Source organism: Bactrocera latifrons, unplaced genomic scaffold (assembly GCF_001853355.1).
Source record: "Bactrocera latifrons isolate USDA-ARS-PBARC rearing strain unplaced genomic scaffold, ASM185335v1 scaffold_170, whole genome shotgun sequence".
In the NCBI taxonomy this organism is placed as follows: Eukaryota; Metazoa; Arthropoda; class Insecta; order Diptera; family Tephritidae; genus Bactrocera; species Bactrocera latifrons.
This window is the reverse complement of record NW_017535186.1, coordinates 559,773-575,158: the sequence shown is the minus strand read 5'-3', so window position 1 is coordinate 575,158 and position 15,386 is coordinate 559,773. Positions and strand designations below refer to the sequence as shown.

The following is a 15,386-nucleotide window of genomic DNA, read 5'->3' as shown; positions in this document are numbered from 1 at the left end:
AAACACCTATCTTATCCTTCCTGTTGACTTTAGCAGTATTCAAGTAACAAACAAACATACATACATGCTTACAATACGAAGAACGTAATTCTCAACAAAAAGTAAAGGAATATGAAATTTATAAATTATAACCCTACAGAAATTATCTACTGTTACCTAGACTACTCTGTACTATGTAGTTAATAATTGATAATTTATTAATACCACAGACTAATATTATTTATAATAGAATTAACAAAGAAGCGACTAAGAATGAAGACTTCTAAGTGACTTAACACACAAAACTCATAAGCGACATGCACGCACGTTAGAAAAATCAGTAAAACAAAAAAAAAAAATGAAAACTAAAAAACTTAAGATGAAATAAAATTAAATAAAAACAATAAAAAACTGAATGGAGAGAGAGACATTCAAGCGAATAAAAAATATTTCTCTTTTTGCATATGAGTCTCTAAAAGTCTTGGATTTCGGCATTTTTGTAGTGATTAAAATTATCTTAAATAGTCCTCTATGACTTTTTTTTTTTTAGAATTGTGGTTATTTTAAGCGATAGCAGCCATTGAAAATATGTTTGTCATAAAAAGGCGTTTGAAATATTTGTATGCGCCGAAAAGTGCTCTACACGGATTCTGCAACCGTCAGCATCACTCTTTCTGAAACTACTCCCACAGGACTACTTTTTTTAAATGGAATTTCAATCTCAACCAGAGACGATTATTTGCTTCAGTTTGAAGCGTTTGTGAGTAAAATATCAGAATTATTAAGACTATAGTGCGTTCCAAAATAATGTCTGTAGTTGTAACTAAAAAAAAACTGCAAATACTATTTAATTCTACCGATATGGTAGCACTGTTGATATCGCGTCACCTGCATGTTGCATACTTATAGGCAGTCGCTACTTAGCAATGGGAAATGAAATTCTGTACGGTCGAATTCCTTATCCGCCAGAATAACAGTGTGACAAAACGAAACATTTTCGGCAGAGTTGTATTTAGCTGCAAGTCGCTCCACATTTGTAACCGTTATTTGTTTACACATACGCTTACGTAGTTGATTAGCGGTAAAGCCTATGTGAGAAAGCAATAGAGTAGTTTTGTTTATGGAAAATCACTTGGACTTTTCAATATTTCAAAGAATGCATTATTTCTTCATAGATATTTAAAGTAAACAGCAAACTATCAAACGAACAATATGTGTGGATCTGTGTATGTTAGCTGAAGAGATGGAGAAGAATTCGGAGCGGTATTAATAAACCTAAAAATAACAACCAGAATAAGAATAGTGTTAACTGATTACAACGTGATGTGATCGCTACCAAGTAGCGAGAGCTCGTGGGGACAAACAACGAAATTTGTCGTTTGGTTCGTATATATAAAGCCGAAGATGCTGCTATAAACTGAGTGGCATTTGCAAAACTGCACGTACATAAGAGACATGGAGGCTTTTAAATATTTTTTGTTACTTTTAATTTTATTTAGTATAGTAGGCCTGACAAAGCAATATTTTCTAAGCAAGAATTTAAACCAATGTAGGACACCGTGATTGATTGCATAACTATTTTTCTCTTTCTGATTTTCCGACGGTACTACTCAGAACACTTCCCCTTCCTCTCAAAACTCATTATGTTTGTGACAAATTACTAAAGAAACAACAACATAAACTTAGCTAAAATATATATAAGTCCCAGCATAATTAATAGCAGCACATCATCAGTTCCTGACTGAAATCTCTATACTACCTATTTCTTACATTATCTTCGTTTGATATTGATTTTTTATTATATTTTCATATTTTCAATTAGACTATTTACATGTGTAGTACGATAAACAAAAATTGCATTTAAATTTCGATTTGAAGTAACCAACACTTTTTTAAATTATGAAAAGAAAACCCACCCTTCAAATTTTTTTATTGTAATTTAATTATATATTAACTACTTTATTGATTATTTTGCTTGCATTACAAAAATTCAATTTGGTCAAGTAAAAATAACATTATCCCATTCTCCTTAACCTTACAATCGGCATTTCATACAAATTGTATTATGTACTAGTATGTTTTGTGATCTCCATGATGAGTATTGGTTAACTGAAATTTCTTTTAACATTTGAATTTRTGTCATATTTTTGTATTGGAAAATGTATGATAATTTAAAAAACAAAAAATACTGAGCTAAATAATAATACACATAAATAAAAAACTAAACAAATGCAAAACTAACTGTTATCAACGCTGAATAAATTAAATAAATAATGTAACTACTTGATGTTCTCATTTCACGTCTGTACAAAGAAATCGGATCGGGTATCAATTCGCCTTATAATTACTTGATGGTGTATGTAACCTTACTTGAATAATATGACTAAAGATGAGCGTACAATTAATTCACCGCTATTTACTTAGCGTCAGAGTATCGCCTTTTTACATTAGTTGCTTACGGGCAGATTTCCAAGATGACCTTCCGACACCTATTTTCGCTATGTGGTTGTTTGACAGGTCATAATGGTGCAGCTATAATGGTTAATATAGAAAAACTTCTTCGTTTCTAATCTGCWTATCGAGATATTTTCGCTGCTTTGCTTTCTCTCCTCAACGTGCACCGAAGCAAAGCTTAATCCCCAACTTTTTATAATGGTCCAAATTCAGCGAYTGTCAGCCAATGATTGGTCCAATTAGCTCTTAAATTCAGCTTTTTTACACAGGAAAGTAAATTAAAAATTGGATAATCGACTAATTTTAAATATTACACGGTCGCAAAACATATATTTTAGTTAAGATGATAACCAAGAATTTTGATAGTATTTTCGAGCACACAGCGAAGTATAAGCACTTGGGCTTAAGAAAGAATATTAAAACCTCCGTTATTTGCATAGGACCTATTCAGTTTGCTGCTAAATTAATTGCTGAGAGAGATGATTTCAAAGGTTTACTCTTTGGTACCATACCGGAGGGAGAGCTCTTACAACTTCAAAGAAAGTCTAACATTTTTATTCATATAAAATTATTTATGAGATAAAGCGGAATAGCGCGCACGGTCATAGCGACCTAAATGTTTTTTTTTTTCGTATTCATCAATTTTGGTGTGTCTCATTTTCGGCTAGTCTGATTTTGAACGTCGCGACCTTTTTCGACTAACGATTATKAAATTGAAAATATTCTAGATAACGAAAGTGCGTTCTCTTTACAACAATGAAAAAAGTTCTGAAACGTCTTTAGGGATTAACATTCTTCTACTTTACATACACTTCCGGCAATTTCAAACATACAGAAAATGGGTCCTACGTAGGATATATGTGCTCGGAGAGCAGTGACAGGCAGTAATAAAGCACAAATTCAATGATTGGGCTGTGCAAATGRCTTCAGCTGTAATTTTAAAAATTTCCACACTATGAAATATAAATTAGGCAAATGCAAATTGAGTACCAAGTACCCGTAAATAAGCAGAGGTTAGGGTGAAACACATGTGAATTGCACAAAAGGCATTTTTAGGTTTGGAAAAGTTGCAAACAATGTTTTTTTTTTTTTTTTTTTTTTGAACTGCAAAAACACGTACACTAATTAATATACATATATGTATATGAAATATATTTAAAATGTAAACGCAAATAAGGAAACTAAATGTAATTACACGAAAGCGTAGAAATTCATGAAATACTGAATTATATACATACATACATATACGGTTGTGTCAAATTATATAAATAATTACGTACAGACTACATGTATAAGCATACATACATAGATTCATATGGTAAATACTTGTATGTAGGATATTATATTATACATATGTATATTGTATATTTTTTAAATAAGTGGTATATTGAACAAAAACGAAAACACAAAACAAACTCTATACAAATCTCGATGTGGTCTATTTATCCTAACAAAACATTGTTTGACGCCCTCAATATACTTGCATATGTATGTATATATAAGTGCGTGTACGTTTGTGCAGCCGTGTGTAAGTATACGAATTTGTTAAAGTTGTAAAGCAAATATGCAATATTAAGTAATATGTAATATTATAGTAACACAATAAATAGTTTAACTTAATTATACAAATTGAACATAACTTTTGGCCTAGCAAATGAACATACAGCAAATATTAGCTGCAACTGAGTATTATTATTATTTTACAAAAAAAATATAAAAAAACCTAGAAACTACTTAGAAACTTAATTAATACTATAAAGTAATGAAAGACACTTGAGAATCCTGAATGAAATCAACAAAACCCGTTAGAGCTCAATTACTCGTGTAAGTAGTCAAGTAATCGCATGCTTACATAACGTGCCACATTTAATATTATATTTTCAAGATGTTTAAATCAATTCGCAGATTTACTGTAACATAAAAATTTAAAGAAGCTAAGCATTCTTTGAGGATTTATTAAAATTTTCAATGACAGTATTTTTGTATATTCATTAGGGTACCTTATTCACAGTATCTAAAGTAAAATATTAGTTTTGTTTGGCCAATCCCAATATTTATACGCATTACAATCCAGAAGAGAAAATTCTTGTCTGACCACATTGCGATATACAGTTTGAAAAGATAAATTAAATTCTGTTGATATATTTCGCATTCTCAAAAACTTTTAGAAACACAGTTTGTACAGAAAGAGTTAAAATAATTGGAAAAAATTTTACCGAGCAACGGTAGACACTTAAAATATATATTTATATCTTATATATGTAAATTCTGAGTCAGCAAGAATTCACTAAAATTAAAAACCATTTGATATTTCTGTAATAATTCAACGATGGTCATAACCTTTGGAGCTTACGCGATGAATATTCAATGTAGATTAGACTCCATGACTTCTTTCTGAATGTAGAAAGCTCTGTCGCAGAACTTACCGCAAAGTATCCCCCAGCTCAAACTACCCCAACTTTTTTGAAAAGCTTATCAGAATGAACATTTGGTAATAGACAATATCCATATTTTGAAAATTGTACCATTCGTAAAGAGACTGGTTGAAAATTTGAGATTGAGAGTTTTTCGAGATTTGACAAATATCTCTTCAAATGGACTATATACCCCGTTTAATAATCYTCTAAATAAAGTTTTCAATGCATTTGGGTATTATATTATATTTTTATTATGTAATTGTGTGTAAGCATGCGGTTGCTAATTATGATTTAAGCGTTTTTAGCTGTCTTCAAAAATGCTTCAAATTTGTAGGCAAAAAGAACGTTGAACCTGTAAAATGAAATTGAAATACGAAAAAACTCTTGTTGGCGACACGAATCGAAACTATTTGTGAAATTATAATTTGCATAAATCAATTATTTAGGAATATACTTATAAAAGTAAGAATTATATTTAAATAATACTAAAGTACATGAATACAATAATTATATGCAACGAAGATTTATGTAAAATTATTGTGTAGATAGATTAAGCGAGCAAGGGCTGTTTAAATATGAATTTAATTTTCCATACCACAAATCTCACATAAAACTCATATTAATCATATGGATTCATTAGTTATAATTTATTCTGAGGAATGCAATTATATTTGTTAAARTTATATTATACTACGAGGGTGACAACTCGTTACAGCATACATTGATTCTTTGTCTATACAAATATGATTTGTTTAAATAGACACAGAATATGCATTGAGATCAGTACTAAGGTTGCGCCTGTTCTCTCTGAAGCTGCTGCACTGGTAGCATCTGTGGCGAGGCATTGACACAGCCGATGCGAAATTCGTATAATACGTCTTAAAAAGTTAGTATTTCATTCGTCCTTTTAGTTGGGACGATTAGATTTCAAAAAGCAGACTTCAAGCAACGGACTTCCATATGTACTTATTAATATACGCTTTCACAATTTAAATATCGCAACAAGTGGATGCTGTGTTGTAACAATTTTTTTCCGTACAAGCAGAGGCTTTTTGGAAAAATATGATATTTTTCGGCTGAAGGAGTTATTGCTAATGTGAAAAAGGGACAATGTCAAACTGAAAGATGCCAATATATACAAATGTAGATCATTGGTGAAAGAAGATAAGTATAATTATCAGCAGTTAGGTTTGGTTGAAAGGTTGCTCCTAAGAAGGATCTCACTCAACATTATCAGCAACAGTTACTTATAGCCAACTAGCCAACTAGCCAACTTTGTAATGCGGCACAAAGTTTGTACGTATATATACATACATATATATATGTGGGAATGAAACGATATGGCAGCACAGAAAAGGCAGAAGAAGAAGAGTATCAGCAAGACGAGCAAGAAGTGTACGACAAGAAGTGTGCGGCAAGATAGAGCTGAATTAATGTATTCTTGAAATCAACAGTTTTGTGTAATAAACCACATTATTAATTTGCTAAACWTAATTAATCTTGTCTACATAAYTGATCTTGCCCACATATATATATGTAATATTCGACTTATTGTAAATTAAAACATTTTTAGGCCAATGCAATATAAAGCTGGGTAAAAAACGCTGTGAGGTTCATTGTTGTCTCTCTATGAAAATGATTTTATTTTCCTTATATTCTAGAATTAAATGATTTATTTTTTCTTCTTTGTAAATACAGTAAATTCTACTCAATACTTACTCATTTTAATAACGTAATATATATAATATTATATACATTTAAATGACTTTGTTATCATTGAAAATGCATAAAGCGCTCTCTTTTATAAAAGTGTACAAACTGTATGTATGTAATTGTTTAAATACATACATATACACCACAACTGTAAGATATTTACGAGAAAATGATCATCATATACAAACAACTCTATTTTGATGCGTTTTATTATAGTGAACAAATGTAAGATTTGATTTTTTGAAATACATACATACATACATATATGYATACTAACTGCAATACAAGTATTGATTAACTAAATTACAAAATTAAATTATTTCCATACSCATTATCCAGATTTATTAAGAGTAATGAATATATTCCGGCAAAAATTGTAGTAAATGTAACAGAGATATGTATGTATATGTAAGTAAGCCACCGATTTTCGCCAACGAGATTTGATTACCGGAGTCATTAAGAAAACCTACTGGAACAATATTATATGTTGTTGTTGCATTTCGCTGGCACATACTAAGTACTCGTATGTGTATAAATCCATATGAATATTAAAAAGTATTTATTTTCATAGCAATTAACAGCAGAAATCAAAATTAAGCACCCACATACATAAACACATACATACACACATGTAGGCATGTGTAAATTAGATTTGTATGAGATGAAAAGTGTTTATATCATTTGGAAATTGGTATTCAAAATTGTTAAAAATTCAAATGAAATTGTAGCGCAAAATGGTTTCACCGAAGTTTTTACTATATGTGTACGATATTTACTTAGTACATATGTATGTGCATATGTGCTTACATATGACAAAATCGATTTATTATTATTCGTGCATCCGCATATAGATGTGCTTATATATATGTATATACAAATGCCCGTTTATATACTAAATGCAATCAAATGCCAGTCAACGGATCGCACGTCGAAACGTCGAAATACATTATTCGATGGCATGAATATATTCCMAACTTCCTCTTCATATAATTCCTTATTTATTCTTTTTCCTATCTGGTACACATAATAAGCGCTGACCCTTTTTGTGTTTGCATTAACGAAGGTTAATATTAACTTCTATTTACATTTGACAATGGAAAGGGAAAATTTGATTTCCACTATGTGTTTATCCCAATATGTCAAACTGATAGTAGCTCATGGCTTTATCTGCGCTAGTTTACTTTCTTGTTTTATACTTCTCTGAAGCAGAATTTAAACTACTTCTCATAAAACAATTGCTTTAATTACTTTCATGATGAATTAAAAATACAAAATTTAAATATTTAATATTTATATGTTTCTTTTAATAATGTCAAATTCTCAATTCAAAATTGTTGCCTCTTCCCATTATAATTATTTGGACTGTACTTTCCTAAGAAATTACATCATAAGTAAAGATATCTGAGACATTTTCGAAATACTTAACTATTTATTTTAAAATAATTTTTCATTTCTGAGCCAGCATCCAACTTAAAGCCAACGCATACTAAATTCTGTGTACTCTTGACTCCCTCGTTATTGTGAGTTGTATATTGCAGACAAAACAATACGAGAAAACATTGGTTTGACATGGCACACCCTCTATTTCAATAAAATTTTATTTTCTGAATTTATAAAACTTCCATTGTACCCATTCCATTACTTCAAATAAAAGATTAACATTCAAAATTTTGTGAATTGGTTGAATCTATAGCGACCACATCTTCATTGATTATTTATATGATAATTGTTATACATAATTATATACATATATACTACATGCGATCTTGTCGAAAGCTACAAAAATAATTGACTAATAATTTATCATATTGAAAAGTGTAAATGCTGATCTCTACTGTGTTCTATCTGATTAACGATAAAAAAATAAGTGAGAAACATTTATCGAATCAAAAAATTACAAATATGGCATCAAGTTCAACTCATAAAAACCAACACGATTATTGCAAATAAAATATAAAAAAGAGTAATAAAACAAATATATATACATGCAAACATAAATATATACATAGCCATAAATATAGAGGTACATATATTTTCTCTTTTGAGACGAGATAGTTTTAAAATTGAGACAATGAATATTAAAATTGTATAATATGAAGCAGCAAACCAAATATTGTATTGTATTGTATTATACGAATATACCATTATTAAAATGATTGTTGAAATGTGAGAAATTATTGTAATTTAAACAAATAAATATACTGAATATATATAAAATAATAACAAAAATGAAATGTGTCTTCATAACATTAACAATGCATGACATACTATACATACATAGATGCATGCATATGAACTTCTAAAATATGTATGTTAAATGTACTTGTCGCATTTTTCAATTGAAACGATAATACAGCGGCGATTGAATTTTGAAAAATCAAACACATTTATCTACAAGTACTAACGGTACAATGCTGCACATGTTCATATACATACATATATGTAGTWATATATACTTGCATATGTGTGCATTATAATGGTACAACCAATCTGTGCAGACTTCACTTGCAACGAACCCGATTTTCACACTCCACACGCACACACACACACACACACTCACTCACTCACTCAAAATGCCTATGTCCCTAAGTATCAAGGAGCATGCGCATTGAAAGTGCAGAACTCAACTCGTCTACACCCATTTGAACTAAGTATCCAATAATGAAAATCGAAAGGAAAAAAATAAAATAAAAAGCAAAAACAAGAAAAACAGTTACAAATAAATATACAACTTATTTAGATGAAGTATACAGTACATRCAAATATTTCCAGTAAATATGGTAAATGTGTCAGAAATTAACAAAATTAACAAAATTAACAGAATTAATATATTAAATAAACTAATACTCACACAAGTGACAAAACCTAACAAATATTTGACAGTCACACGTACATACTTACAACATAGGTAAAACAAATACACAGATACATATGAATGTGCGATATTTGAAAGCACAAAATTGTAACGGAAATAGTAGAAAGGAAATGCACGAAGTACTCGTACGTATGTATGTGTGTAGTACAATGCGAATTCTCGAATTCATTTCCGGCGCAAGGAAATCGGTAAGTGAGAAGACGTGTACGAAGTGTGGCATGAAAAGTGGGCGCGCTGATGAAGCGATAAAGAAATTCATAGAAATATATATACATATATATATATAAAGTGTAATTATAAAGGCTGTAATTTTAAGTAAATACAATTAAATAAATTCGACACAAGAAGATAATGTTGAAAATAAAACGTAAATAAATATGAATATACTGAACACGTAAAATATTGAAAAGAGATACATTTCACCCACTCAAAGAAATTACCTAAAATTAATCTTACAATAAATATACATATACTAAATATTTATGACAACTCTATGTATGTAATAATAAAATATAAAAAAGATAATAAACTACCACTAAATAAATATTCGTAAAATCATCTGAAATGCTTGTGTTTTAATTATAAGTGTAGTCTACTTGCAAATGAACGCAYCCACCCCATTATAAATCTGGCGTATACTTGCATTATATTAAATAAAAATCATATGCTAGGCCAATAAACATAGTGCATATGTTCTCTGCAAACCGAGTAATAAATGGTTTCCGAATGATATGAAGCGATGCTACTGAAGTTTTAGCTAGTAAGTATGCCAGCCATTGGCATCCAAGAGACGAATTGCCGTGATTGAGCCAGCAATCGGAGCCATCTACAGGCAAAAAAAACCCCATCCGAAGAGCGTTGGACCCACATACTGATACTCGACTTCATTCGTGGATAGACAGACAACGTGGGGACCTGAATTTCCACCTATCCCAAATACTCATACTTTAGCAGGTCCCTTTTTCAAAATCGTTATATCGTTAGTCCGTATTGTGTGAAAGTGATGCCCAATTTTTGAATAACAATCACGGGTGACGAGTCATGTATCTTTGGAGTATGATCCCGAGACAAAGAGGCAATATTCAAAGTGACTATTTTGAAAAATTGTAAAGAATTGTAACGAATATTTTTATAATTTTTTTTTTTTTTAATCGACTCCTATTACTCCTATTACTTTCCGGACAAACATTGTATAGCTTCGAATATTATGCACTATAATGATTGTTCTTTTGCGAAACGGTTATATTTATAGATTTCTATCACGTTTCCTTCACAAACTTTTAAATAGAAAGGAATTAGCATTCAGTGCAATAAATATTCATTTCATCCATAAAAATCGATCAAAGTTTTACTAAATAAATTTTCTCACGTTCTGCTTATTTGAATATTTCATAGAAGTTGCTTTCAATTCACTTTTGGTCATTTGAAATGCAGTTATACTGTTTTCATTCCTCTTTTCCTGAAACATGTGTATTGTAGTGTTTTTTCTTATTGAAGTGACAATCACGTCAACGACTTTGGCTCATTTCCAAAACGCCCATTAATCGACGATTAGCCTTCGCCGATTAAAATTTATTTCTGTGTAAATTACATACTATATAATAGATTGAATAAAATATTAATATGCATTTATAATTTTCAGTAGAAATAAATACTTAAGTGGCTGAAATTGGAAAATTTTATATTTCGCTTCATAAACATTTAGTGTAACTYTGCTTCGACATTAATACTTTCTTGAAAGCTAATCGCTAATTTCTAAGGGTAAGTATTGTGACATTGAAGAACTGTGAACCGCTCACTTCGCCCTTTAGGCGCCAGTTTGATGCACTATCGGAGGACCTTATAATATTGGTAACCCGTTTCATTGCAGCGCTCAAACCCTTTGATGTTCTCAATGAAACCACCTATATCCGTTTTGCTTTTTGTAGACAACCATTCAAGCTTTGGTGCCTGCAAGGTTCCTAGTATTTTATGTCGTGTTTGTGATAGAGCTGGGACTAGTATCTACTGGTGATTCGAGAATACCAGTGTGAGCGTTAAGAAAAATTAAGTAGAGAATTGAGAGCAAAAGGAACATCATAATTGAATTATATTCAGTAAATAATAAATAATATGAGAAAAGAAATACATACATATTTATTTATTAAAGGAAAGTAAGGAAAATAAATTATGCTCAAACACATTTGTAAATATCAATGGTATAAGTTGGAAGGAACCCCTTGAAAAAGTTACTATGTTACGAATAGCCATATTGCGCTTAAGTGCACCAAGGTGCAAATCTATCAGCAATCTCGAGCTCGAGTTTTATAGTTCTGTTTAGAATTAGCAGGTTTTAACCGCATTAATCCGGCGTTGAAGTGTACCTATTTTCTTAATCTTTCATTAATACGTGGCAGCTTGACCTCACATWTTGTTCCACGTACACACAGTGTGAAAGGCAGAGATTATTGTAACAGCAAGTGTTTATATTAATATGTGCCAATTGGCATTAGAGTGAATATGTACTTAAGTACTTTGAACGTAGTGACTTCCATTGGCCTACAATCCAAACCACACCATGAGCATGTGCAAGGTGTATGCACACGCAGGCGGCGTTATTGCTGCTCATTAGTTGGCGATTAAATGAATTGAAGTGTTTCACATGGGCATTTACATGAAGCGGGGGCGGGCCCTAACACACGCTCSCACACAATTAAATATATCAATATGGTTGAGTTTGTGTGTAGTTGCGCATTTTGCCGTTTTAACTGTACCAAAAGAAAAACAATGCAATCAATAAAAACGAAAATATTTCAGTGTTAATAATTTACTAATGAACTAATTGAGTTGCGACATCAATAACTAATAGAAGAACACAAGCGCACATCTTATACTAAATTCGCTAGKCTAAAAATTCATTTTGTTTTTTTGCGGCCGAGATCAATGTGCCCCATCCGTTGAGGTCCAGAAGTTTTTATGGTAATACTGCATGCGAATTTTCTCGGGCAGGTTCTGTACTTTRTCGAATTCACAGTTTTTATGTATTTTCACCATTCGTCCATCAGTTCCGGGCATWGTGCGCCAATAAACTGTCTGCATTGCATTTCGGCCGGCGATGTAGCGTGTGGTGGCACCGACAAGTGAATTCACATTTTTCGCAGACATTTTCGAAAAACTTTGTTTTTTTTTTTAACTTTAAATATGTTTTTGTACTAAATGAAATTACTTAGTGCAACTAAAGTAAGTTGAGTGCTAATATTCTTGCTTCTTGCTTTCAATGTTCACGACAATCTGCTGAATACCCGAGCTGGTACAATCTTTATATAGTCAGTCACTTAAGTGCCAAAGTCTTAGTTCTCAACTGCCGCTTTGTTTTATTGTTGGTTTTTACTAATGATTGGAGCAGCGATCAGCTGTTGGCCTGTTGGCTCTTATCAATTTTCACTTGGTTTGCAAGTGTGTGTGTGTAGTTTGCAGTTTTTTTGTTTTTTTGTGATTTCAAATAAACGTTTATGGTGTTATTGAATTATTGTGTTAGTTTGTAGTTTCTAGAGATATCACTTTTATATAGTGTTCGTACGAGTGATTTCAACAAAAGCATTCACTTGAACTATTATAATTTTTTTTTTTCAAAGGCAATTTATTTCGTTTACTAAAATTACTATTATAAACTATTTTTCTATATTTTTAACTACCTCTAGTTTTGAAATCGCAAGTAAGCACTAATTCAGAAGCACTACTAAAAGTGGCCAGCGCTTTACAATACTATAGAATGTACTAATGGTTAAATTGAACATAAGAAGATGCTCGAACTTTGATTTTAACATAATTTTTAGTTTTAGTAATCAAAAACAAAACAAAAATGGCACATAATAAAAAATTTCAAAAAATTTAATATTATATTGCATATACAAAATGTACACAGTATGTAAGTATATTTGAAATTATTTCACGAAATTTTGAAGTTAATCCGGCAATCGGAGATATGTGCGTGTTTGTAAGAACTTTTTAACTTCGAGTCATCGACTCATAGCTGGGCCAATTGACTTACTTATTTGCACAGGACATTTTTAAATACATATGGATGTACATATATTGGTGATGGCCAGAATAATAATATTTTTACAAATTTTTTTTCGTTATTTTAATCCATTTTATGCTACAAATTTTTTCACAAAAAATCATAATTTTTTTTAAACTCGCCATATTGTAAAAAATCAAAAATTTACTACGGACTAGTTCACTTATGTTTATAACATTTTTTTTTTTTTTTTTTTTTTKKWTTTKWTWTWATTTTWAGYAGAAAAATCTTTACCACCGAAAGGCACCTTCTTTCTGAAGTCTTCCTGGCGATCGCCTACGGTATCAACAGAATCCATAATTGTCAAAATTGATCGCCGATTATTAACGTAATTCTATACATTTACATACGTACATTATTATAATTTATTTATTTAATAAAATTCTTATTAAAAATTTCACAAAGCAATGTGCTTTTTGTGGCTTGCAAGTGGATATAACCGCGTAATGACGACTTAACTTTATTTTAAATGAGTATACATAAGTATACTTATATAGACATATTATCTAGTAATACTCGATAGCAACATTGTATCTATTACATAAAACGTGAATATCTTCTGTCACACGCCATAAATATTTTATTTGTAAATATCACCCTCACTTTAGTTTCATCACCCAGGTTGTGGACTAGGAAGTAGAATTGTGAAAGCTTGCGTCATCCTGTGTTAAAAATATTTATATAACGGCAAACCATTAACTAGTAAGCAATGAGCATAAAATATATGCACTCACATAGGTACAAAGTACATTGTATGTATGTATGTATGTATGTATATGTAGAACAATGTTCACTTACACGAATTTACAATGAATTATTTAATGCGCTTAATACGCAATGAATCGCCATTTCATTCGCAAACGTAAACCGTGTTTTGTTTAATCACAATCATCGAATACGTCAAAGGCTTCTTGGGCGTATGTAATGATAAGTATGCACCATTTTAAAAACAACAGTAAAAAATAAACAGAGATGTAAATAAATAAATAAATTTTATTAGTAGCCACAGATAAAATACTKCGTTTTACGGCTTGCCTTATTAGTWTTGGCGCATGTGTTGTATTAATTCAATGTAGCATTTCTTTAATAGTATATTATTTAAACAGATATTGGTGCTTGACTCACCAGATTTTCATACGTAGTATAATGAGTGATAACAGTGTAGATTCGCAAGTCTATTGATGATACCGTTTGATGTTACTTACAATTTGGTAAGCCTGTACTTTCAATTGATTGCGCCGTAATCAAAGTGGTGCTTTTAGTGGCGGTTGAGGTTTTCGATATCTCGACCTGGGCTTTAACGAAGTCACAGACCCCATAAATTGAAAAACGTATTCTGAGCCTACAATATGAAAAAAAATTTTGCCAGTCTTTTGCAATGTCTACGCGACTAAATTGGAAACATTTTTTTGTACCAAAACCAGCAAGGTTGTGAATTTGCTGGAGACTTATAATCTCGATCGAAGTCAAATCTAAAAGGTTAGGAAGCGGTTACTACTAWTATAGTTTCCTATCCCGAGGAAAAATGCTTCGAAACAAATCTCTTTGCAGAAAAGACGTATGTATGTATGTATGTACAAACTTTTAGAATCACAAGACGATCATATGATTTCATCAATTGGGTGAATTAATTCTGGATTTGTGCAAGCAAAATTGTAGGCATAAATGAATAAAATTGCTTTCTACGTGTCCACTTTTGATTGCAAAGTTTTTGCTAGTAAACGGTTATAAGTACACGTTACGCTGTAGTGGTGAGGTAATAATTTTATAACACCTACTTAGGAATCCTCTTTTAAAACATGTTTTGTTTTATGTATGTATGTACAAACTTTTAGAATCACAAGACGATCATATGATTTCATCAATTGGGTGAATTAATTCTGGATTT

At 30.9% G+C, this 15,386-nt stretch overlaps 1 protein-coding gene across 1 annotated transcript; it reads right to left on the bottom strand.

The window, feature by feature from the left end:
* Window positions 1-11,553: 11,553 nt before the first annotated feature.
* On the bottom strand, window positions 11,554-12,723 carry LOC108966851. Its single transcript, XM_018929964.1, has 2 exons — window positions 12,249-12,723; window positions 11,554-12,185 (listed from the first exon to the last, which is right to left on the bottom strand). The coding sequence occupies exon 1, from the start codon at window positions 12,580-12,582 to the stop codon at window positions 12,358-12,360; it is 225 nt and encodes a 74-aa protein (XP_018785509.1). The 5' UTR covers window positions 12,583-12,723; the 3' UTR covers window positions 11,554-12,185; window positions 12,249-12,357.
* Between the last annotated feature and the right edge of the window lie 2,663 nt (window positions 12,724-15,386).